The sequence below is a fragment of the Suncus etruscus genome, chromosome 8 (assembly GCF_024139225.1).
Source record: "Suncus etruscus isolate mSunEtr1 chromosome 8, mSunEtr1.pri.cur, whole genome shotgun sequence".
Lineage (NCBI taxonomy): Eukaryota > Metazoa > Chordata > Mammalia > Eulipotyphla > Soricidae > Suncus > Suncus etruscus.
Window position 1 is genome coordinate 52,794,983 of NC_064855.1, and position 27,670 is coordinate 52,822,652.

The following is a 27,670-nucleotide window of genomic DNA, read 5'->3' on the forward strand; positions in this document are numbered from 1 at the left end:
CTTCCTGAAAATACTTTTCTACTTTCTGAAGAATAGCAAATACAAAAATAGTTTTAACATAAGGTTTGGTGAAGTTTATATAGCATATGTATTAGTAATCTTATTTTAAATGCAAAAATGTTTTAGCCACACTTAGGAAAAAATTATCTTACTGAGAATATAACCACATACTTTCCAAGGCCAGTTGTAAGAGTATGGATTCTTGTTTTAGTAGGTAGAACACATGCCATAAAGCTTAGGAGATATTCACATTGTAGTATTAGATTCGTTTAACAACACTAGTTCTCTGTAGGGATTTCCACATTTGCCTGTTTAACAAAATTGCATTCATTTATAAGGCTTTGGTATAGGTAATTCTGAACATGTCCTTCATTTCTCTTCCTTCTTTGTCTCCTCCTTCTCTGGTTCTTCTTTCTGCTCATCTTTCTCTTCCTGCCCTGTTATACTTGCTTCTCCTGCTTGAGTCCCCCTTTTTGAACTGTCAACTATCTTATAGTCCTCAAGGATTGTGTGTCCTGTCTGTTTTGCAGTTTTCTTCACCATTGCTTTGATACCAATGTTTTCAATATTATAAGCAGTTAAACCAACATTGATGGCAGAATCTACTGCATCATGTGTGGCTTCTCCAGCAGTATGCCCATATCTTTAAGAGAAAGAGAAAGTATTATAAAATTACAAATATAAATTAATGTGTTTATTGGTATGTTGTCATTCAAAGATAAATCAAAGATTAGGTTCAAAGTCAATAAACTAATAATATAGTATACAACACACTGTGCCAAGGCTGAATTTTCTCCTTTAAAAGTGGGTAAATTTAACTCAGACTGAGATTAACATTATATTAACTATACTGAAGAATAAATAAGTCATAAAGGTTATAAATAATTGGTAATTTCTTTTATCTACCCCTGTTGGGTGGATAAATTTGGAGTTACTGCAGATTTTAGAGTCTCTATAGATGGCTTTGACAGTTACCTAAACAACACTTTTGTTTTGTTTTTGGGCCACACCCAGTGGTACTCAGGGTTTACCTAGCTCTGTATTAAGAAATCACTCCTGAACAACCCAGATGCAACAAGGTGAGTGGCTAAAGAAACTGTGGTACATATACACAATGGAATACTATGCAGCCATCAGGAAAAATGCAGTCATGAAATTTTCCTATACATGAATGGACATGGAAACTATTATGCTGAATGAAATAAGTCAGAGGTAGAATGATAGACACAGAATAGTCTCACCCATCTATGGGATTAAAAAAAAAAAAGACAGTGTTGTAATAATTCAGAGACTATAGAGATGAGGGCTGGGAGGACTAGATTATAGTATGAAGCATATCACAAAGAGTGGAGTTCAGTTAGAGAAATGATTACACTGACAACTATCATGACAATGGTAGTGAGAAAAGTGTCTTGAATATAGGCAGGAGGTGGGAAGGAGAGAGATGGGGTGCATTGGTGGTGTGAATGTTGTACTGGTGAACGGGGTCTTCTTTTTTATAACTGAAACCCAAGTATAATCATGTTTGTAATCATAGTGCTTAAAGACATTAAAAAAAAAAAAAAAAGAAATCACTTCTCGCAGGCTCAGGGGACTATATGGGATGCTGAGGATCAAACTTGGGTCCGTCCCAGGTTGGCCACATGCAAGGCAAATGTCCTAATGCTGTGCTATCACTACAGCTCTGAGACTTTTGTTAATTCTTATAAATATCTGATTTAGTTTTGGGTCTCACCTGACTGTGCTCAGGGTTTACTCCTGGCGGTTTTGAGGATGGACTATATGGCATGCCAGAGATTGAACCATTTTGGCTGTGTGTAAGGCAAGAGTCCTACCTAACTGTACAATCTGACTCCCAGAATTCATATAACTAAATAGAGGTTGTACTACTTTTCCTCATTCCACTCCCTATCACAAGACATGATATTGTTGGATCATACACTTTTTTTTTGTTTTTGGGGCACAACCAGTGATGCTCAGGGGTTACTCCCAGTTACGCGCTCAGTAATTGCTCCACTCCTGACTTAGGGGACCACGTGGGATTGAACCGAGGTCCATCCTGGGTCAGCCAAGTGCAAGGCAAATGCCCTGCCCTATCGTTGAGCTATTGTTCTGGCCCCATTGGGTCATACACTTTTTAAAAAGAAATTTATAAGCTGTTTTTCTAAGACTGTACCACAAAATACAATAGTACTTCTTTTGCACGTCCTCACCAACACTTGTGATTTACAAACTTTGGGATACAGGCAATTCTCAAAGGTTTGAGGTGATAGTTTAGTTTTGATTTGCATTTCCATTATATGATAAGGAATATTCTTGTGTCTATGGGATATCTAGGTCTTATTTAGAGATAGGATCTACCCAGGTATTCTCCTCATATTTTAGTGTGCTGTTTATTTTGCTGAGTTGTGAGTCCTTCAGCATATTTTGGATGCTGATCACATGTCAGATGATATGCAGATCATTTTTTCACAATTGATATGTTGCCTTTTGTTTTCGTTAAGTCTTTTTTGTACTATATAAAAGTCTTTTAATTTGATGATGGTCCTTTTGTTAATCCCCAAATTTGTTTTCAGTGCTAATGGAATTGAGTCTTTAAACACGTCTTTGAAGCTGAGGTTCTGAAGTTTTCTGGTTGTAGGTCTAATAAGTAAGTCCGTAATTCAGCTTGCATTGTTACTATAATATTATTGATGTCGGGTTGTTTCTGTTTGTTTTCTTTTGCATATTTTCATATTTGCAATGTTTATTTTTGAAGTTTTCACAACACTATGGGATTTAAGAGAGTTCCTTATTTAATTCTATGCTCCACTCTTCTTTCCTAAGATATGCCTCGATGGCGAACCTATGGCACGAGTGCCAACAGTGGCGAGAAGGGGTCCACAATTGAGATATGCGGCACGGTAGGAGGTGAGTGTGCCGGTGTCTGCTTTGCAGCTCACCTGGCAACAGGGCCAGACTGGCCATTGGGAGGACCGGGCATTGTGCGGCAGTTTAGGGCTTCGAGCTCAAAAAGGTCCTAAGATATACAGATATGTATGGATGTGTGGGTTCATTTGGTATCTACTGCAATAGCCCAAAAACTCTTCAGAAAAGACATTTGTGCTTCTATGTCATTGTAACACTAGTCACAATGACCAAAATCTGGAAATAACCCAAGTTTCCAAAACAAAATGAATGGAGAAAGACTATGGATATATGTCTCTCTCATGTATCTATATCTGTATCACAGTTGATACTCAATTATAATATATGAATGATTTTTCTGCTATGTAGATGGATTTGGGAGGTATTATGCTGAATTAGTCACAAAAATAGAAAAAACTTTTGTTTTCAGTAATCCAGTAATTCACCTCTCTAGGATTTTTATTAATACTAGAAGGGATTTAGTTATTAAAATGTTAAATGAAACTTACTTATATCTGACAGTTTGTACAGTTTCTGCTGAAACATTGTTCACAATGCATTTAGCTGCACATTCCAGTCCCTGCCAGACCGTTGAAAATCCTGCAAACATATTCACAATAAGTAAAAGTAGCATAAGAAAATCTTAGTTAACTATCTGAACATTTATGTTACCTTGAACACTACTTGCAGCTACAACCATAGCACCATCTAAAGGTGATTTCCCATTTCTGTCCTTTTTAAGAGATTCTGGAACAAGTTTGCTTCCATGCTTCTTGACATGTGGAGCTAGTTCCTTTCCAACACAACTTGCCACAGAGCAAACTCCATCAACTAATAAAACCATAGGGACAAAAAAGAGTAAGAACAAAAATATTCTTCACTTGATTTTTACTAATCAAAATTCTTGGATAAGCATATTAATTCGTTATACAGCATAATGTTACTGTTTCTATGTAAGGACAGATTCAAGATTTGCTTTAAAAAAAAACCTATCATTTTGAGTTAAAGACTAGCTTGCTGGGTTTAATGATATTTATAGTCCTGCCTCCTAAATACAATGTTCTTTTTGTAATTTTGCTTTAAGAGAGAAAACTATCCACCTTTTTGATTGGTATAATGCAGTGGTCCTCAAACTATGGCCCGCGGGACACATATTGTATTTGTATATGTTTTGTTTCTTCATTGCAAAATAAAATATATGCAGTTTGCATAAGAATTCGTTCATAAGTTTTGTTTTTACTATAGTCAGACCCTCCAATGGTCTGAGGGACAGCGAACTGGCCCCCTGTTTAAAAAGTTATAATGCAATGAGGAGGTCCAATTTTTATGTTTGTCAGCAAAAATATTTGTACCTTTTTTTTTTTTTTTTTTTTTTGGTTTTTGGGCCACACCCGGTAACGCTCAGGGGTTACTCCTGGCTATGCGCTCAGAAGTCGCTCCTGGCTTGGGGGACCATATGGGACACCGGGGGATCGAACCGCGGTCCGTCCAAGGCTAGCGCAGGCAAGGCAGGCACCTTACCTCTTGCACCACCGCCCGGCCCCCCCCTTTTCTTTTTTTTTTTACAAATGAGCAAATATATCATTAAAATAATAATGAGGTATTTACATCTTGACAAATCTTGCTCGGTCAACCACATGGGATGCTGTAAATAGAACCTGTATTCATCTTGGGTCAGCTGCTGCAAGGCAAACAGCCTACTGATGTACTACCACTCTGGCCCCAATTTCACATTTTTTAATCTAAATAACATGCTTTCAGGCAGGAGAGATGGTAGAGCAGGCAGGAAGTACTTTGCTATGCATGAGGCTAACTTAGGTTTAATCTCTTGAGTTCAGATCCTATATGGTCTCCCAAGTCTCACCAGGAGTGATCGCTGAGCACAGAACTAGGAGATTAAAAAAAATCTTGACAAAAAGAAAAGTGAAAAATATTTATAGATTAGAATATTATTTTAGTGAGGTTTCTTTTTTGATTATTTCTTTGGACTATACCTGTTGATGCTTAAGACGTACTCCTGATTCTCTGCTCAAAGTCACTGGTGGCAGGCATGGAGACCATATGGGGTTGTCAGTGACGGAACCTGGATTGGGTCACCCTATCTGCTATCTTATCATTATGGGACATCATTTTAAAAGAAAAATCATGTTTTTAAAAAAAACCTTATAATGCTTTACTACTTACTAGATGGGACATTTATTTTAAAAAAAGTAATGACTCTGATTCCAAAGATTATTAAATATAAAAATTACTAATGATAATCCATTAAGGAGCTATCTGACTTCTATAAAATATTAAACTTTAGTTAGACCTGTGGTTTCAAGAGCTGGACAGAAGAATCAATGATCTTTATTAAAGGCAGCAATCCAGCTATGTACCTTAGTGGACTGTCCTTAAAACAATCATATACCAGGATAGCAAAAATATTCCATGCCTTTAAAAAAAATAACCATGCCTTTAAAAAGGCTATTTGCCCTTTTCCTACAATACTGTAAAAACATTTTAGGTAGTGTTAAAGTTTAACAAAAATTAAGAATCATCCAGATGTTGGAACAAAATGCAGATTCTGATAAGGTATGATAAATTCCTGAAATTCTCATTGTAAAGTACTAAATTGGTTGGTACTGCTTGTCTGTAGATCCAACAATATGTAGCAAAGTGAAATTTTGTCCTAATTTTATTATTGTTATTTACATTAAGTATGTAATAATCAATTAATTATTAGAGCTAAACTATTTTATTTTTATTATTAGTTATTTACTATTATTATTAAAGGCAGACCATTTAAATGGGTAGATTAATCTGGACTAATAGATCATTCCTAACTTGACTAAAAAGTAAAGAAGTCATAAATTATTTTACCAAGGAACTGACTGACTTTTGCTGCTCCTCCTGTAGCCTGCTTTGCTATATGAAGTCCCTTGGTCACAGCTGGACTAACTTCCACAGGTTTTTCTTCTGGTTGAATCCGTTCTCGAAGTTTAGAAGCACCTTTCTGGATTGCTTTTCCAGTATATTCAGCACCTTTGACTAAACCCCAACTTACCCACGAAGCACCTTTTTAAAGGAAAAAATAAAAAAAAGTTCAATATTATACCTTTAAATATTTAACTATTAACTATTTAATATTTATATTAAATATATAAATATATTAAATATTATATTAAATACTTTAATTAATAATTTATACCTTTAAATACTTAAAGAATAACTAATTAACAGGAAAAATAGAAAGTTTAATACACCTAATAAAACATTCAATAAAGGAAGCAAACTGTCTTCTAACTAAAATGTCTATATTCCTTTTCTAAGTAAATTCTCTTTTTACTAAGAAAGCTTTGTATTACTCTATGATGCCATTACAATTGTAGTTTCCTCTATGTGCTACTTACTCTTTTTATATAATTATGAACAGTGATGCCACTGATATATTTGGCTAGAGGATACCAAGCACCCTTATGCTTTTTATATTAGTACAGGTATTACTTTCCTCTAAAGTTTTAAGGATGACAGGCACAAATGACACAAACTGGGAATCAATAAAACTGTCTCATATATCAAGGTAGAACTTTTGATGCCTTGCTTGGTTTCCAAAGATCCCCAAATTTATTTAGCCTGCCACTTTCTTTTCAGAAGGAAAAAAATCAATACACCCTGAAACTGTACCTTTCTAAAGTGAACAAACAGAAGCATCCCTCCATCAGACCCAAGACTATTACTGAACCAATTCCCCCCTTTTCATTCCAGCAATCCCTAAGGAGTAGTATCATATATTTGGAAACAGTTGTTTAGGGTAATGAATATTAGGAATTACTTTTCCTCAAATCCAAGCCCCTTTATCTCAGCCCCTTTTTAGCTTGCAATATAAACCTGATTGATGGAAGTATGAGACCATCCAAAGAATGTGCAAGATGAAACTATCTGAAATGAAAATTGAGAGGTCTAGATTGCTCAGTCATTTCTATTGAGTAAGTCCTAATTCTTTTATTTTATTCATGTTTCTTGATACATTACTGAAAGAAAAAATTAGCTGACAGATACAGGATGACAGGAACAGGTGATACTATACTCTGGAAAGAATTACAATTTGAACTATTTCCTTTTTTGGCAAAACCGTGTGTAATTCTTTAAGGCTGTATAAATAAAATATTTAGGCATGGGTTTCATCTAATTACTTCAAGCCTGTAAGTGAGCTGGCATTAAGTGAAAAAATTTAGACACTCCTAGACAATGTTTTAGAGACAAATTTATAGCAGTTAATTAAGTTTTTAAAATCTTAACTTTCATAAAACGGTGGCTTTTACTGACATTTACCCAGCCTTTGATGACAAACAGGTATGAGTCATGGATAAAGTAAATTTAGATACCTGGTTATACATCTGTGTAGAGTCTGCATGAGTAAGGTAGAAATAGTACTCTCTTGACTCTATTAGACTATTTTCTCTATTAAATCTTACATCCTTCCTATGGCTTTTTTACTTGCACCTTAAGTATTGGCTGAGCTGCTTGTTTCTCATAGTACTTACTTAAAAGACAAATTAAGGAGACCTAACTATGACAAGTAGTTAAGTGACCTTAATGTTACCAGACTATTATGGCTATTACTAACGCTTTAAACTTGAGGTACAAAATCAAAGTGAAAAAGTTACAAGCAGGAAGACAGTGAAGACTTAGGGGTAAATTGGATCCCTTTAAGTGTTACCAGAATGTGGTTTTGTCACATTTTTAAGTGATATACCCCTGAGAATTTGTTCTGAAATCCTGAGCTTATGAATCTAGTAGGCCTAGTAGGCTTAAGAACCTAGTTTGTGATAGAAAATTATTTCGAAAGTGGTCTGAGTGAGATTATCCATTATTCATTCCATATAAATCTAGTATTTCTTCCTTAAGAAGTAGGGAGAATTTTTTTCTTATTTCCTCACATCTGGGAAGGTTTGAAAGTTGTTTATTACAAATAAAGCTGGAAATTTCCAAGTATATGCTAAAAAGTTATGCAGATTTGCCTATTTGCTGAATCATTCATTCTTGGAGCCCAGAGTCATTATGTTGGAGTTAAGACAAATTTATGGCTGCTATGTCAAGTTTTTCCATACATAAACCAAAATAACTGTAAAGAAGAACTTATATGACATTATGCGATATCTAAAAGAATATAGAACTATATTATTTATAGATACCATTTATTAAAAAATACAAATACTCTGCTATGTATTCTCTATGGGTTTCAAGGTTTCATAGTATAGTATGGGAAGTTAACATTATTGTTATACCTGACAAAATGTTTTGAGCCACTTTTTCACTCCATTCAGGTAATTCCTTCGCTTTGTCTTCTGGCTTGTAGGGTACAATGTGACTCAGATTAATTTCTTCATTTGAAGTATCTTTACCCTACATATTAAAATGTTTCAAAATATAAACTAATAAGAGTAGAAGGGTGGGAAAATCATTAACATTATATAATGCTAAGTCATCAGATACAATAGATAATATCTAGTTACCTGCCTTAATAGAACATTTTAAAATATATAAATGCCAGCACCAAACTTCTATGAAGATTGCTAGTTTTCTGATAGCAAGATAAGAGATAAATATCAACTTATCTTTATAATAGCAAGAATATATTATACTGATCTTCCCATGACTGACTTCCTTATGTAGCTATCATCCCCAAGAGATCAGTACACATTTAGTACCCAGAATTGTTAAAATAGTTTTATTAAATGACTCAGTTGAAAGGATGTATCCAAATAAACTGGTTTTGACAGAAATTAAGTAAAAAAAAATAAACAAACACAAAATGATTTTCCTTGCTGTGAAATGGAAATTGGAAACAGAGAAATATCTTACTGGGCTAATATAAGAGCTAAGTATGAAGGACAGGGCAGACACTCAAAATCGCAAAAACTAAACTTTTTTGTTTTGGGGTCACACCTGGCTGCACTCAGGGGTTACTCCTGGTTCTGTAATCAGAAATCATTCCTGGCAAGCTCAAAGGACCATATGGGATGCTGGTATTTGAACCATTGTTTGTCCTGGATCGGCTGCATACAAGGTAAATGTTCTACTGCTGTGCCATCTCTCTGGGCCCGCTAAACTTATTCTTAAACAGACTATTTTATCTTAATATTAATAAAAAAGCCTGAAAACAAAAGCATCCAGTAGATTATAGAACAAAACTTCTACATAGTCACCATGTATAGAGACCTTAGAAATTAAGAAGTGATTATACTCTGCCAATAATAAAAATAACAAAAGATAGGACTATATAAAGAAAACAAAATCCAAAAGAAACTGTTAAGTACATGCCCAACATCAATCACATAAACAATTCAAATTAAAATAGGCAATATACCAGGACTGGAGCAATGCACAATGGGTAGGGAGGGCATTTGCCATGCATGGGATCCTCCTGGGTTCAATCCCTGCCATCCCATATGGTCCCCAAGCCTGCCTAGAGTTATTTCTGAGCACATAGCAAGTACTAATCCCTGAGAGCAGCTAGGTATGGCCCCAAACAAACAAACAAAAAGATAGTCAATATTACAGAATTACAGAAAGGCTAACTACCACTCTATTCTGCTGAGAGGCCCCTGGGATTTTAACATAATGCTGGTAGGATTGCTGAATAGTAAAATCTTTGGGGAAAATAATCAAAATGATAACGGTTATCAGATAATAATTCAACTTCTAACTTGTCTCATGAATTACCTATTAAGTTAGTTATTGGACCACTGCATAACAACAATGGCCTGAATCATACCATGTAATATAAATATTGCAAAAAATTATTGAAATTATTATAAACTAAAAAAAAACCCCAAACAATTGTATAAAGGATTAAAGAAGTTCTCCATGAATTTGGAATTTACTTTCTTTTTTCTTTCTTTTTTTGTTTTTTTGACCATACCCATGACACTCAGGGGTCACTCCTGGCTATGCACTAAGAAATCGCTCTTGGGTTGGGATCCACATGGGATGCCGGGGAGGAATCAAACTGTGGCCCTTCCTAGGCTAGTGCGAGCAAGGCAGACACCTTACTGCTTGTATTACCACTCCGGCCCCTCTTTTTGCTTTCTTTTGCAATTTTTTGCAATGGTTTCTTGAAACCATTTTGGACAAACATCACCCTCATAAAGCTAATCTAAGAGGTTTACTATAAACCATGCCAACACTTTTATAAGCAAATGAATATGGTATTAATTCCAAAGATAATTAAGCACTTACCTTATGTCTACGACAATGACAAGCCAAACTATGTTTCTTAATTTGATACACAATGCTATTTTCTTTCTACAAACATTTGCTATAGTACCATACTAGCAGAACTGTTACTCCTTAAAATTCCCATCAACTCTCTTTATTCTTCAGGATTCATTTTAGATAAAATGCCTTTCAAAAAGTATTCTTACAATTTCCCATGCATACACACTGAATTGCCAAACAAGGCTTTTAGAAGGTGCATGTAATCTATGTACCTTTATCTCATGATCACAGCAGAAACTTTCTATTTGCTAATTTGTTCTCCCTACAAGACAACAGATTCATATAAACATTTAAACTTTCCCATTGTGTATATACATGTACTGGCTAGCACTCAAAAACAATTATCACATTTTAATCCAAATTTACAGCCAGTCTACTCTGCTTATCTACTAAGAATCCAATAAAAAATTACTAATATAATTTTATAAACTTGCTCTCTGTTCTGTTGATCATTAATAAAAAAATAAGGAATTAAAATTTAAAAGCAGAGGGGAAAAAAAGACAGTAACATATTTAGCTCCAAGATCTTGGTGTAGAATGATAAAAGTACACTCAAAAATTTAATTTCTCCAAATAGTATCTTTTAAAATAATTTATGGAACAAATATTTTAAAAGGGATATAAAGAGAAATATAATCTGAATAATTTTTACTAGTGACCACTTTATCTGATAGTCTATAAACAAAACTATTTTTGACTTTTTCTTCATTAAATCACTAAACTTCAAGTTCTTTGATTCAGAGAATATGGTCCAATGTATATTTCAAACAACAAAATTAAAAGGTAAGCTTAATGCAGTTTGTATAAGATATGGCTAAATAAAATATAATCACAATTTAACTTTAAATGAGTCTTACAGGGGGCCAGAGAGACAGTACAGCAAGTAGTAGGGCTTTTGCCTTGCATGCCGGAGATCCAAGTTGGACCCCAATTGCAAATTGCTTCAGTAAATGAGTAAAAGATCATCACTGAAACTTGTAAAATATTCCTTTATAACAGAACATCTTTTTTTGCCATTTTATTCACCTTTTTTCCTTGTTTTCCTTTACGTACATCCTTACTGCCTTGATCCAATGAAGGACCCAATTGTCTCACATCAGTGTCACTAGGTTCCTTCATTTGGTCAGAGGAACGTCTTGATCTTCCAGGTATTTGGAATTCATTTTCTCCTTCTGCCCAATTCCAGTTGGTCTAGTGAGTAAAGAACTTAGCTTAAATCCAACTGACATTTTCTTGTATTGCTTTCATCCAAGGTATTCTAATAATATACATATTCAAATATGTCTAGTAGACTATAAGCAGAACTATTTCTGACTTCTTATACTTTTTTTCATCAAACCACTAAACTTCAAGTTCTTTGATTCAGAGCATATGGCCCATAGTATATTTCAAACAACAAAATAATAAAAGATAAACTTAATGCAGTTTGTATAAGACTTTGTTAAATAAAATGTAATCACAATTTTACTTTAAATGAGTCTTAGAGAGGGCCAGAGAGATAGGACAGCAGCAGTAGAGCGTTTGCCTTGCACGCGGCCGACCTGGGACAAACCCAGTTTGATTACTGGTATCGCATATTCTCACAAGCCTCGAAGGAGCAATTTCTGAGTCCAGAGCTAGGAGTAACCCCTAGGTCCATGATGGTAAACCTATAGCACTCCTGCAACCTGTAGCACTCGAAGGCCTAGGAGCTGGCTCGTGGGAAGGTCCGCAATTAAGATATTGCGGCATGTGCTCCATAGTTTTTAGATACTACAATCTTGTTATTAAGGTTTAATTGACGTGCTGGCATTTTTGAGGAATTTCTATGGCTTTGTGCGGCAGTTTGGGCAGCACTCGGGCTCAAAAAGGTTAGCCATCACTACCCTAGGTGATATCGGGTGTGAACCCCCCACCCAAAAAGTTTGCTTTCATTCATGATCACACAAATTACCTGGAGTCTAAGGTCAGACATTTGTCTTAACAAATCCTCAAAGAGTTCTCGCTCATCTTCAGGTAACTCAGAAGATAACACAACACCCACAAAACATCCTGATGCTTGTAGCATTGTATCAGGGAACATGTATGCTCCTACAGTACATTTAAGAACTGGAGATCTATCAGGAACCAGAGGATACAGCCAATCACAAACCTGAAGTTTAAAAAAGAAGAAATAAATGTTAATATAAGTTTTAAATTATAATAGATAATAAACATTCCAACATATGGAACTCATTTTATATATAGTATATTGACAACATTAACAAATAACCCATGAAAAAAATGAATCATTTACAAGTATGATAATCTTACAAATCTTATACAACTTATCCTAAGAATGTTAGAAGCCAGAGAATATCACAGAGGGTAGGGTATTTGTCTTGCATGCGCTGACCCAGGCTGATCCAGGCTCTAACACATGGACTTTTGACCACTTCCAGAATTAATTCCTGAGCATCGAGCCACACATAAGCCCTGAGTATCATCAAGTGTGATCCCCAAGACAAACAAAAACATTATTAATCCATGAATAAAAACCTTTTTGTTTATTTTATTAAAATTAAGAACAACCTCAACGCCAAAGGCTCTAAATCAGTGGTCCTCAAACTATGGCCCATGGGCCAAATATTGTATTTGTTCCCGTTTTGTTTCTTCACTTCAAAATAAGATATACACAATGTGCATAGGAATTTGTTCATAGTTTTTGTTTTTACTATAGTCCGGCCCTCCAATGGTCTGAGGGACAGTGAACTGACCCCCTGTTTAAAAAGTTTGAGGACCACTGCTCTAAATAATATACTGTTAGGCAATAATGAGTCTACTTTTGAATAATGGTCAAGGTAAATTTATGTTTTACTATTCAAATTAGACATTGTTTAGTAGAAATACTCTATACATATTTACTGACGTACTCCTCAAAAATTCCCATAAGGTTGTTTAGTATTATCATTTTGTATACAAAAAAACAGAAATAGAAGGTTGGAACAGTAGGATAACAATTAGGGTGCTTGCCTTGCATGTCAGTCCTTCAAGCCAGTCAAGCGTGATCCCTGAGCACAGAGCCATTAGTAACCCCTGAGCAGTGCTGGCTTGGCCCCAAAACAAAAGCAAAAAACAAAACAAAACAAAACGTAGAAGATACACTGATTCAGCAACTCAAAAGTGTGTGTGGGGGGTAGGATTACAACACAAGTAGTAGTCTTGTGCCATACAAATCCAAGAATTTTGGAAGTGTAAGGGGATGGGCTAACACCCAATAAGTTTAAGAGGGACTCCTTGTGGTGCTCATGGAAGTGTAAGTGGTATTATGATTCAAACTGATGCAATAACTCTCTATGGCCCCAAAGTTACTAATTTTTAATTGGAAACATATTACTTAGAAGAATGTTGAATAACTTTTTTGTGTTAAACATAAGAATTGAAATGATAAAGTTGGAATAGAATATTAAATTACGTTTAGAGACTTGAACTTAAATAAAACTGACACAAAGTCAGCCCAAATCAAATCTAGGGGATATTAATACATTAGAATTTACACTAACATCATGGAGAGTTAAATATGAAAGACACCAAATTTAAATCAGAATATTCAACTACATTCTTTTCTGAGATACATTTTGTGAGAGACCAGAATTTAATGGCATCCCTCTAGCACCACTATCTTCCTAATACTAAAAAAAGTGAAAGGGTAATTATAAAAATACTGTCTATTAGACAGGTAGGTAAAAGATTCCATATAAAAGCTAGAATTCTGATACTCTAACATCATCTTTGGCCAATAAAATATAAATGTGCAGAGACACAAAGTACTTAAATCTGACTTTTTTTTCTTTTCTTTTTTTAAATTTTTGGGTAGCACCAATTAGTGCTCATAGAGTTACTCCTGGCTCTGTACTCAGGATCAACGCCAGGTTGGTCTCATGCAAATGTCCTACCCACTCTGCTAAATCTCCGGCCCCTCTTTTTTTCTTCTGATTATCATTTCTGATTGACTCAAAAGTCACTCTCTAATTTATTAATTTGTTTTTCCTTGAGAGAGGCGGGAGGGGGGCACACACCTGGTGATATACTCAAGAGTTACTCTTAGCTCTGCACTCCAGAATCACTCCTGGTGATGTTTGAGAGATTATATGGGTGCTGAGGATTGAACCTAGTCAGCCATAGGCAAGGCAAATGCCTTACTCACATATTATTGCTCAGCAGCCTCTTTGATCTTTTTTAAAAAGCAAACTGCAGACAAGTTATAGTAAGACTGAATACTATTTTCCAAAGTATGATTTATAAAACTGTTTGTGGCCTGTAAACAACTATATAAACTAAACAGAGTTGTTACATAATAATTATTATTATTACTATTTGTTGTTTTGGGTTTGGGCTCATACTGACAAGTGATGCTAGTGGTATGGCCTTGATAAGATAGTATCTTAAAAAAAGGCTATCAAACACAGATGGGTTAAGGACCATCAAAATCAGAGGTTACATTTTCAAAGGAACTAAAATTTATGATCATTCTTCAATTATTTGAATATATAAACATAAATAAAAATGAACTCTATGTAAAATTCAAATTATTATTTTCTTTGGCTTACCTGAAGAAATCCAGGAGGACGGTTTAGAACTGTATCAAGAGAATTATCCAAGAACCTCACAATTCGCAGGTATCCAGGATATGATGGGGCACTAACTTCCCCTGCGGGATTTACAAAAAATATCTGTACTCCATTTGGGATCAAAATCAACTCATCTGCATCTAGCCCTAAGGACTCAAGAGGTGGTGGCTGAGAATGATTCCTATAAAAGTCTTCTCCAACTGATGAAAATTCCCCAGATTCAGTTCCATAAGATACTGTGTAGTGACCCTCAGCAGCCTGCGGAGTATAAGCAGGAGGTGCTTCTGCTGGATGACTCTGATTCTGAGATGGCAAGGCCAGAGAACTCGGTGCAAGAACTGGCCCTGTATTTGAAGTACTTCCATTTACTTCAGTGTGTTGAGGAGATGAAGTAAGGGACTTCTCTGGCAAGTCTTTAGGTGGAAATTCTGGATATAACTTGGGTACCTCCTGAAGATCATTTCGCAGAGAAGTGGCAAGACCCTTCTCTATAATTTCCAACCTCGTACGTACATTCTGTAGCGTTTCTCTCATTTTCTGTTGCATCTGTCTAACAGATTCCCACTCGGGGCCTGTATGTTCAGGTTCTGCTGATGAAACACTGATTCCTCTGAGCAGGTGTCCTATTCCTTGCTTATAGTAGTTCTTTGCTTCTTCTTTCTGACCTAATTCATCTGTATTCAGTCCTTTATTAACAAATACAAAGGCGTTCTTATATGCTTCTTTAATGACCTTAATTTCAGCAGGTTCCTCATTTTGTGGCTCTAACTCCATCTCTGCAAAATAGGAAATAGCATACTTATTATCTTATTGAACTGTTTACTTCTTATTGATTTCCCTACCTCAATATATTTTAAGAGGATAAGACTTTTGTCTATTTTGTTCATTATTGCCTTTTCTAAGCCTATAACTAAGACATATAATATAGGCAAAGTACTCAATACTGAGTTACTGAGTTGATAATATAATGCTCTTGGTCCAAACTGTCTTTTTCACTAAAAATAGAAGAGCAAATCAGAATAGATCTACTGAATAATAGATCTACAGAAAAGATCTTGTCCCATTTAAAGAGAAATTCTTATGTACTTATTTTTCAGGATAATGTGAGTCTCATTCTTAAATTCATTAGAATATAAATTCAGATGAAGACCAGTTTAAAAAATATGAGCCTAAAGCACACAGTAAAGAGATTACTCATATGTAGTGTCATTCTGTCCACAAACACCATTAAAATAGCAAAATCAATCATTTTAATGAGAAAAGACACCATAAATAAATACTTCACTAAAAAAAGGATATTTAAATGGTATGTGAAAAGGTGCTCGATACTGTATTTTCTCAGGGAAATGAAACTAAAATTCAGAATAATTACTATTTTATAGGGCCAGAGATCATATAGTGGGTAAATGTGTTTGCTTTGTACAAGGCTGAGCCGGATTTGATTCCCTGGCATCCTATATGGTCCTGCCAGCATCAGCAATATCATTTTTTGGTGTTTATCCCCAAATCACAAAAATATCAATTTGAAAGAATACATATACACTTATATTCATCACCATAATTAGTACAACAGCCAAGATATGGAAACCAAAATATCTAACAATGAATGAATGGATCAAGAAGTTATGGTATATTTATATACTGAGCACTCGCATTCTAAGAACAAAACTATGCAATCTTCAGTAATGTGAATGGCACTAGGGGATATCATGGTCAGTGAAGTCAGTCAATCAAAAAGAAATATGGGGCTGGAGCAAGAGCACAAGTAGGACATTTTGCCTTGCATATGGCTGACCCAGGCTCAATCTCTGTCATCACATATGATCCCCTGAGCATGCCAGGAGTAATTCCTAAATATAGAAGCACCAGAGTACTGTAATCTGAGCGTCATCAAATGTGGTACAAAAACAAAAAGAAAAGAAAAATAAGAAAGGAATAGAAACAAAATTATTTCTCTTATATGTGAAACCTAAAGATACACTTTAAGTAACAACAAAAAGTCAAAGACAACAAACTAATCTTACACAACCAAGTTGGTGGAAGGTCGAGGAGTGGGGAAGGTGAAAGGTACTGGTGTAGGGGTCTTTGGGGGGAAAGAAGTGGATATTCTGGTGATGGGTGTGGTGCAGGGGTCTCAAACTCGTGGCCGGCCTTCAAATATCGCATTATTCGTGATTATTCACTTACCGAATAACCGCAATGAAAATTGCATTAGTAGGAAAAATATCGCATTAAACATTTGCATACCCCAAGCAGTTCTGTTCGGGGTATGCAAATGTTTAATGTGATTTTTTGCGACTTTTTTTTCTTACTAATGCGATTTTTTATTGCGAGTGTTCGGTAAGCGGATAATCAAGAATACTTTACGCCTAGCGCGGACATCATTTCCGCTGCTCCTGCCCACTGTCCCTTGCATTATTGGAGAAGGGAGAGAAGTTTATTACAGAATTAGATTTTGTGATACCTTCATCATGACTTCATCAAGGCCTGCCATGAAGAGAAAGATTGATGACGAGCACAGACAATTTCAGGAAAAGTGGGAGATGCAGTATTTCTTTGTTGAGCACAGGGGCATCCCCACATGTCTTATTTGCTCAGAGAAAGTTGCAGTGCACAAGGAATACAACTTGAAACGCCATTATTCAACTAAACATGCTGAGGAATGTGCAAAATATCAATTAAATGAGAGAGCCAAGCAGGTTGCCAGTCTTAAAGCATGTCTAATGAGGCAACAAGATTTCTTCAAGAAAGCAACCAAAGAGAATATTGCATCAGTCGAAGCAAGTTACATGGTTAGTGAGATGATTGCTAAGGCAGGGAAACCATTCACAGAAGAGTTTGCTAAAAAATGCATGTTACAGGCTACAAGTATTATCTGTCCAGAAAAGGTCAGTTTAGCAAAATCAGCGTTTCTGCTAACACGGTGGCAGAGCACATTTCTGACATGTCAAGTGACATTTATCATCAACTGTGTGAGAAAGCCAAATGTTTTGATGCATACTCAGTTGCTCTGGACGAGGGCACAGATATAACAGACACTGCACAGTTCACACTTTATATCTGTGGTGTTGATTGCAATTTTGAATTGCCAGAAGAGCTGCTCACAATAATTCCAATGCATGGCTAATGAGTTATTTCGGCATCTGTGTTATGCCATTGAGAATGCAGGTTTGCCATAAAAGAGGTTTGTTGGAATAATAACTGATGGAGCGCCATGGATGACAGGGAGGAAAAATGGACTGGTGGCACTTGTTCAAAAAAAACTTGAAGAGGAGGGTGTAGAGAAGGCCATTGCTCTTCACTGCATTATCCATCAGCAGGCCCTTTGCAGTAAATGCCTGCAGTGTGACAATGTGATGTCTGTTGTTGTGAAATGCATCAACCAAATCAGATCCAGGGGCTTAAAGCACAGGAGGTTTCATGCTTTGTTAGAGGAAATGGAGTCAGAATATGGAGATGTGCTCTATTTCACAGAGGTATGTTGGCTCAGCAGGGGAAATGTCCTGAAAAGACTTTTTGAGTTGAGAGAAGAAGTGAAAGCCTTCATGGAGAAGGATGGGAATGCTGTTTCTGAGTTGAGTGATCACAAATGGCTCATGGACTTAGCTTTTCTTGTTGACATCACACATAAGCTGAATGTACTAAACAAGATGTTACAAGGCCCGGGGCAGCTTATCAGTGCTGCCTATGACAATGTGAGAGCATTCTCCACAAAACTTGTGTTATGGAAATCCTAGCTCTCTCAGACAAACCTTTGCCATTTCCCAGCATGCAAGGAACTTGTGGGTGCAGGCATAGCATTCAGTGGTGAGAAATATGTTGATGCTATTTTTAAGCTAGAGAAGGAATTTGATCACAGATTTGCAGATTTCAAAAAGCACAGAGCCACTTTCCAAATTTTTGTGGATCCCTAATCCTTTGATGTGCAAGATGCCCCTCCTGTGCTTCAAATGAAGCTCATTGACCTGCAATGCAACTCTGATCTCAAAGCCAAGTTCAAGTTCAGGGAGATTAGTGGAAAAACAGACATGCATGGGCAATTTTTGAGAGAACTGCCCCCCAGCTTTCCTGAGCTTTCCCCAATGTTCAAACATACCATATGCCTTTTTTTGGGAGCACATATTTGTGTGAAAAGTTATTCTGCACATTGAACTTCAGTAAGTCAAAGTATAGGTCTAGACTTAATGATGATCATCTTCAAGCCATACTGAGGGTCTCAACTGCTTCCTCTCTAAAGCCAAATGTGGTTCAGATTTGTGAGTAGAAGCGCTATCAAGTCTCTGGCAGCAAGAAATAGGCAAAAGATGTCATGTTCAGAAGAACTGTTCATGATCTTCACTAAATGTTCTATTCATGTTCAAAAGAAATAATTAAAACTGTTAATAATGATGTTTGAGGACTTTTTTTTTTTTTGTGAAATCCCTTATGCGGCCCTGCTTCATCCCGACTTTTGCATCCTGCAGCCCCCAGGTAAATTGAGTTTGAGACCCCTGGTGTGGTGTGTTGGAAGTACAAGCATCAGAAGCCATGAATAACAGAGTTTTGTAAATCACAGAAGCACAATGAAAAATTTTAATTTTTTTTGTTGTTGTTGTTGTTGTTTTTTTTTTGGGGGGGGGGCCCACACCCGGCGGTGCTCAGGGGTTACTCCTGGCTGTCTGCTCAGAAATAGCTCCTGGCAGGCACGGGGGACCATATGGGACACCGGGATTTGAACCAACCACCTTTGGTCCTGGATCGGCTGCTTGCAAGGCAAACACCGCTGTGCCATCTCCTCTAACTCTAATGAATTTCACCAATTCTTTAGCAAGTTAATGCTGACAAATATCATAGACATACCTGAAAAATTGCAGTGTCAGAATCAACAAAAGCAAAGTCAGAACAGGTGAAACTTGATGATGACAAAAAATCCTACAGTACTAATGTGAGGGGCATAAACTTAGAAGAGACATGTGAAGACTTGGCATATAAAAACTTTTTGTTTGTTTTGTTTTGTTTTGGGGCCACACCTGGTGATGCTCAGGTGTTACTCCTGGCTATGCATTCAGAAATCGCTCCTGGCTGGGGGAACCATATAAGAAACCGGGGATTGAATCCAGGTCCATCCTGGGTTAACCATGTGCAAGGCAAGCACCCTACCACTTGTGCTGTCACACATGGGAAATGTTCTTTTAAGACAATATTCATAATTTGTGTGCCTACACATAAAAAATCATTAAGATAGAGATTTAAGATTAGCACCTTTACATTTTGTTAGACTTTAATAAAACAGCGATGTCATAACTCATAAGTCTAAATGGAGATAATTAAGAGTAAATAGGGCTGTTCTGAAAAAAAGCAAACTGACAAGGGCTGAGGCCTAAGCTGTATGTGTGTGTGCACGCGCACACTCATACACAAGAGGGCTGGTGCTTGGGGGTGACTGCATTACAAAAATAGCTCCTTTTTCAGTATTATCACAAAAACTATGAAAGGCAGATGGTATGGTGGAATTCAATACAGGTAGGTAAATAGGTAGACTTATAAGGCTTTTTAAAAATTAATAACCTTGGAGTAAGGTTGGGGTCCTCAGTGCAATTTCAATGAAACCTTATAAAAGTATTACATCATAATACTAGGTATGTGATGGAAAGGGACTAGTTTAAAATAAGAAATGTTGGATACTTTAGAGGTTGGAGCTATAGCACAGTATGTAGGATATTTGCCTTACATGCAGCTAGCCCAGGTTTAATCCCTGGCATCCCACATGAGCATCACCTGAGCATGCTGTTGTTAATTTCTCTAACTTGCTAACCACATGAACAATCCCTGAGCATCACCAGGAATGCATACAGAACTAGGAGTAACCTAGTAACCTGAGCTGTTAGTGACCCAAAACTAAAAAAGGAAAAGAACAAAGAAAAAGACACTTTAGAGAAGCACTAATAAAATACAATTCACATAATTTTAAATGTTCTAATTCACATTAAAAACAGATGAAATTAATTTGTTATAGTATTTAAATATATATTTAACACGAATATTGAGGCATTTTATCTTTTAGGGGAGGTATTGTCTTTTAAAGTCTAGTATTTTATCTTTGAAGCATATCTCTCTTCCAACTAGCCTATATCCAATACTCAATGAACGTGTGTTTACCAAAACTACACGCAACTGTTGTTTTATAGATCTTTATTCCCCTTGTCATCACATTAAAATTTATGATAAGGTAATTTAATAATCTCTAACCTCAAAGATACACAAGCCATTGGCCAGCCTTAACATAGTCAGATTTTGTGAAAACATATTTAATTCTCTATTTAGAAACCAATTTTTATAACAGATCAACAGAGACCTAATTTACCAGTCCAATTTGAAATCCTATCAAAATTGAAGATCCCTTTCTCTGAATTCTACAAAAAAATGAGTCATTAAAATGCCTAACCATTCCACAGATCCATCATTTCTCCTCTCAGAAAAAGCGAGGCAGGAATTTTGCACACCACATTCCCTAGGAGACAGGGAGGTTTAATAATTTAGAGCATAGGAGCATCGCTGACTTGAATGATATAATAAACAACACTGATTTGTCACTCACTTATTTTTTCTGTATGACTACCAATAGGACCTATTACCAGACACCATCATTTATAGTGTTTACAATGTTCTGTAATCAGTGCTGTAATCATCTGTAATCAGATGTGGAGAGAAAGGAACTCTCCTTCACTGCTGGTGGGAATGCTGTCTTGTTCAGCCTTTATGGAAAACAATATGGAGATTTCTCAAAGAACTGGAAATTGAGTTCCCATATGATCCAAATAGACCAGGGATGGTGAACAGGCGGCTCTCGAGCCAAAATGAATGTGGCTCTTGCCTCTTATCATTATTTTGTATACTGTGGCTCTTTGCCAAGTTTGGATTTTGTTCTGCTGCTTCTGAGGAGGGACCTTTAAGGAGAGATCTCCGGGCATGTAGTCCCATCTCTCATCCCTCGGAAACAACTGCACGGGCCAGAGAGCAGGGGACCCGTGTGTCACATGTTGGGTCACCTCTTTTTTTTTTTTTTTTTTTTTTGGTTTTTGGGCCACACCCGGCGGTGCTCAGGGATTACTCCTGGCTATCTGCTCAGAAATAGCTCCTGGCAGGCACGGGGGACCATATGGGACACCGGGATTCGAACCAACCACCTTTGGTCCTGGATCGGCTGCTTGCAAGGCAAACACTGCTGTGCTATCTCTCCGGGCCCGTTGGGTCACCTCTTGCCATTAGTTCTTAGTGTGGAGGACGCAGCACACCCTTACCATCACTGCAGGATTTTTATTCTTACTCAAAATGGCAAATTGCAATATGTGTTTAATAGATTATTGTTAAAATTATATGCTTTTGTGTGTTTGTCTGTTTGGCAGGTCACTGCGTGGTGTGGCTCTCTGACTCTCACAGTTTTAAAATTTGGCTCTGTGTCGAACTTGTTCGCCACCCCGAGATATACCACTCCTAAGGATATACTCTAGGAACACAAAAACACAATACAAAAATGCCTTCTGCACACTTATATACATTTTAATGCTATATACAATATCCAGGGTCTGGAAACAATCAAGATGCCCAACAACAGATGAATGGTTAAAAAACTGTGGTACATATACACAATGGAAAATTATGCAGCCATCAAAAGAGATGAAGTCATGAAATTTTCCTATACATGGATGGACATGGAAACTATTATGCTGTGTGAAATGTCAGAGGGAGACAGACAGAGACTAGTCTTACTCATCTATAGATTTTAAGAAAAATAAAAGACATTTTTGTAAATAATACCCAGAGATAATAAAGACAGAGTGGTGAGTGAAGTTAAAGAAATAACTACACTAACAACTATCATGACAATGTTAACGAATGAGAGTAGTAAAATGCCTATCTCGAATAGAGGCAGGGTTTGGGGGCGATGTGGCAGGGGCATTGATAGTCATAATGTTGCAGTGATGAAGGAGGCATTCTTTCTATGACTGAAACCCAACTACAAACATGTTTGTAATCATGTAATAAAGATATTAATTTGAAAAAAAGTTCTGTATACCATGCTACATGTTTATCTCCTGTATATTTAAAAATCTTTTTTTTTTTCTTTTTCAGTTTTTTGGGTCACACCCTGTGCTGCTTAGGGGTTACTCCTGGCTATGGGCTCAGAAATTGCCCCTGGCTTGGGGGACCATATGGGACGCTGGGGGATGGAACGATGGTCTGTCCTAGGCTAGCGTGCGCAAGGCAGATGGCTTATGCCCTGCGCCACCACAACGGCCCCTAAAAACAATTCTTAAGGAAATACTAATGCTAGCACTACTTTTAAGGAGGAAAAAAAAAAAACCTCTGATATTTGAAGGTGCTGACTGTCTACATCTCATTTTTGAAAGACAGGAGGGATGATTTTTACTTTTTTAGTCAGTGGAGATGGCCATAGCTTGGCTCAAATCATGCAACCACATAGTGTCATTCACACATATGAAGTTTTATACCACTGAGCAATATCTCTAGTCACATATTTTTACAATCCTTCTTTTTTAAATATATGAGTCCCTCTAATGATGCTTGGGCACTACCAGCACCATACCGAGTTTGGTCTGGAGGTATCATGAAGGTGCTGTTGATGAAATTCAGGGGTCTAAAATAAGCTAGACATATATTCTACCACTTAAGTTAATTCTCCAGAACCAAGATTCTTACAATTTAAAAGAATGAGTTTAAAATATATAGCAGATCATACAGGACCACAAAGCCTAAAATATATAATATTTTGGCATATCAAATCAATACACACAAAAAAATTTCATTCACCTAGTCCCCTAGGGAATACAAATCCTTCTTTAGAGTTTCTTTATTACTTAAAATAAATAGGATTTATAGATGTTATCCTGTTCAATATAAGATGTTTAGTGACATTTGTGATCTACTAACCTCCACCGACACAACTTCAACCCTCTGACAACCACAAATTTTCCCAAACACTACAAAAATGTACCCACGGGGCTGGAGAGGTGGCTCTAGAGGTAAGGTGTCTGCCTTGCAAGCGCTAGCCAAGGAAGGACCGGGTTTCGATCTCCCGGCTCCCATATGGCCCCCAAGCCAGGGGCAATTTCTGAGCGCTTAGCCAGGAGTAAACTGAAAGAAAAAAAATGTACCCTAAGCAGTGTTAATTACTTAGCAGTGTACTCAAAGTTAACCTCTCTGATAACCATTGATCTCAATAGACTTTAAACTGTGGAAATGCTATACAGTGACTTTTCAAGAGAACAAGTTTCAACAGTATAATTTTGCTTTGTTTTAAGTCTTCCAGATGACTCTCCTTCAATTTAGTACTCCTAAAACTATTCAATCTGTAAATATATACGCCTGCAATACAATTGTTATGCTGGTGTCTGGTTCTATTTATTCCTTTTCTCCCCATATTCTTTCTCAATTTTTCCCCTTACAAAGGAAGTTATAACTTTCACTTGTTCTCATTCTTACTATTGTGTATTTACTCAGAATCATAAAACCTCCTTAGAATAAAACATTCCCTACCACTCCCACTCTTCAGGTCAAAGGTGTTCATTTTGCAGGCCCAATTCCATGAATGCATCACATTAGGGATTAATTACTACCAAACATTTTTCTGTATACCAAATGATTAACTATTATGTTGTTCACACAACTATTACTACTTATAAAAATTAAATCTAGAAGAAAACTCACTGCAAAAAAATTAAACTTAAGTTTACATTTATACTGATATTTTAATGACATGTATGACAATAAAAGCTTTCAAACATACTCTATTAATAAAAGCAAAATAAATCTTTCATGCATAAGTGAACATATTCTACAGGTAGGTGAGGGAAAGATAATATGAGCTTTACTGCTGAGCCACATCTCCAAGCTCTTTGCTATACTTTTTTTTAATTATTAGTTTTGGGGCCACACCCGGTGATGCTCAAGGTCTACTCCTAGCTATGCCTCAGAAATCGCTCCCGGCTTGGGGGACCATATGGGACACCGGGGGGATTGAACTGCAGTCCGTCCTAGGCTAGCGCGGGCAAGGCAGGATGCCTTACCACTTGAGCCACCGCTCCAGCCTGTTCGCTATACTTTTGAAATTGGTGATATGTATACAAAAACCAAAAAATAAAGAAAATACAAAATTATGCTCCTTTGTAAAATTAAAAATGAACACCAACTTTCGATTCAAAGTCTGGGACCTATACAATATATGGAAAATGCATTCTTTGTCACCAGAGAAAATGAAATAATGTTATAAATTAACTTAAAGGAGTTTTATAAAAACTACTATGAAAGTTCACAAACAAATGAAAACTGTTCTTAAACTACTTCCTATAGAAGAACTACATTACAAGTATAAAAAACACATGGTTTATAAATCCTTAGAATCATAATTTACTGTTTACTATGTTCTTTGGATGTACATGGCATTTTTCTAATTCCATTTATCTTCACATTCTTTGGTATTATTAGTGTTATCTGATTTCAAGAATATTTTACAAATCTAGAACAATCTGCCAAAGTCAGTCAGTAAACAGAAGAGACTGATTCCAAAGTCGACAGATATTTGTCAAGGAAATGAAATGTCTGATTTCAAAGAAAGTATCTCCTACTATGCTTACAAATTAATAAGTTGAGAAAGAGATGAAGGTGCTTGACATGTTCCATGGTAGAAAAGAATTTGGATTAAGCTTAATAATAGATCTCATCTGAAGTGAGAAGCATGATCAGGGACCTCTAAATTAAAGTAATAAGATCTTATCTATAGCTTTATTTAAAAAGTTCATTTTACATGATTTACTTAAAATTATTGAATAATGTATAAGTGATTTTTTTTTATTTTAGGAAAACGTGGTTTACAATACTGCTAATGATTTATGTGGGTTTCGTGTAAAGGGATTTTTAAAATAGGGGCCCTCTTTATTTGGATGTCTAAGTGGATGTCAGGCCACTTCTGCACTTGATAGTTCTTGGGGTCTACAAGGGCTGTATCCCACACCAGGTGGTTTTCAGAAGACCATTCAGTTGTTGGGGCTCTAAAGCTGAGGACAGAAAGTCTTGGAAATATTCATTTGATGACAGTAAATTAAAAAATCTGCACCAGTCTTAAATCCCATACTAAAAGCTCAGTTCCAGTTACCTATGAAACATTTCTTTTTAAACATTGTAGCAACAACAAAAAGTTTGTAATGTTTGTAACAAAATATTCATAACCAAAACAAAATGTACTGCAAATATAACTGTATGAGCTATGCACAACCACTTGAGCTTTGAAAAAGGCTCAAGAGCTAAAAAGCAGATTTCTGGGTCAAATACTTGGCTAACTAATCCCCTAACTAACCACTGAAAGCACACACATCCCAAACAGTCTAATAAAAACAACATTCTTATCTCCCCTAGAGCAATGTTTTTCAACCCACGGCCAAGAGTTGCCTTTTCTAACATTCTTTTCCTCCTGTGAGTTCCCTCCCCTACAGATTGCTCTTTTATCTCCAGGGGTGCAACACAGTTGCAACCAGGGGACGGAGGGAGGTCAGAAACCCAGTGCAGCCTAGGGCTGAGGACTGTTTAAGCACAAACGTTGCCTAACTCCAGCCTATCTGACACTTCACCCCTTCACGAGAAAGCTGATAAAAGAACTTCTTCTAAATAGCTGGAATGCCCCTAACTCATTCCCGCAGACTTCCAAGACTCAGGCTTGTTAGAGGAACTGCACATCTACGGTTCAGAAAGCCCCAGGAAAAAGGAGACGAAAGGAAATTTTATCGATCACCAGAGATGTCCTAGAATATCAGTAAACGATGAAAACCTCGCAATGACCATCAAAATTAGAAAAAATAAAAAAGGTTCAGATTAGTAGGGTGGGCCACAGTCCTGGACGACCTGGTGGTTTGTTAGTGGGGGGACAATGCAAATGGGAAGGAGAGGAAAAAGCCTTGATTTCCCAAGGATCTTTTAGGTTCTTGAGAAACAACAATAATCCCAGGTGCAAATGCACTCAATCAAGCATGACCCACTTAACCAAATTTGGGGGGCTCTCGCGGGAGCAGCAGAGAGCAAGCAACTCATCACAAATGGGGATGGTGGTGGAGCATTTTGTCAGCACCAGAAGGTGGGGAACACAGCAACCCCCCAACCCCGACGGAAACCAAACAAAAACCCTGTCACTCACTACCCGCGGGTTCCCAGACTGACTTCTCCCACAGTCTGGAGCTGGGCCCCCTAACCCCCCATCTGGGGTGGGCAGGACAAGTTCCCCCTCAACTCACAGGAACTCTGGCAGAACAATCAGCCACGTTCGATCGCTCAATTAACGGGGGGATCGGCTGCTGGAACGGCCCCAGCGAGGCTCGTGAAGGGGCGAGGGCTCCCCAGTTTCTTAGCAGTAAAAGGGAGAGGGTGGAGAAGTCACGAGGGCCGCAGGGAGAGACACGAGGGGTCACGAAGCAGCACGGGAGGGATGTACCCCACAACTTCTGCAACTCTGCTCTCTAGAAACGACACCCCTTCAGAACTTCCAGCTTTGGGGACGCAGCAGACACCAGGCCTAGCCAACCCCGCCTCCTCAGGCTGCACTCCCCCGCCAGCAAACAAATCCGGGCAGGGTTCCCTCCCCATCCCCCGGACGACCCGCAACTCTCGGTGAATTCCTTCCCCGCTGCCGCCCCACCTGCGTCTTGCAGAGCTCCGGCCCGGACACCGCCGCCCCCGGGCCGCTGCGTTCAGCCACGGAGCCCGCGGAGTCTCCGGCTCCAGCAGCACCGAGTCCCCAAGTGCCCAGCGTCCGGCTGCGCAAGCGCGATCCGTCCGAGCGCTGTGGAATGCCAGGCCTTGAACCCTGGGGTCACGCGGCCCTGCTGGCCCCGCCCCCTGGGCGTACCTCATGTGACGAGCACTGG

At 37.4% G+C, this 27,670-nt stretch overlaps 1 protein-coding gene across 1 annotated transcript; it reads right to left on the reverse strand.

The window, feature by feature from the left end:
• On the reverse strand, positions 1–27,670 carry SPART (spartin). Its single transcript, XM_049778776.1, has 9 exons — positions 27,442–27,670; positions 14,739–15,535; positions 12,104–12,301; positions 11,197–11,361; positions 8,178–8,295; positions 5,770–5,964; positions 3,580–3,738; positions 3,417–3,507; positions 1–643 (listed from the first exon to the last, which is right to left on the reverse strand). Exons 2-9 carry the CDS (start codon positions 15,531–15,533, stop codon positions 370–372), a joined length of 1,995 nt encoding a protein of 664 aa, XP_049634733.1. The 5' UTR covers positions 15,534–15,535; positions 27,442–27,670; the 3' UTR covers positions 1–369.

Coding starts and splice junctions, on each gene's coding strand:
- SPART (XM_049778776.1), bottom strand. CDS start 15,533: ATGGAGTTAGAGCCACAAAATGAGGAACCTGCTGAAATTAAGGTCATT. Junction 12,302..14,738: donor GTCCTCCTGGATTTCTTCAG/GTAAGCCAAAGA, acceptor TTTAAACTTCAG/GTTTGTGATTGGCTGTATCC. Junction 3,508..3,579: donor AGCTGCAAGTAGTGTTCAAG/GTAACATAAATG, acceptor ATATGTTTGCAG/GATTTTCAACGGTCTGGCAG.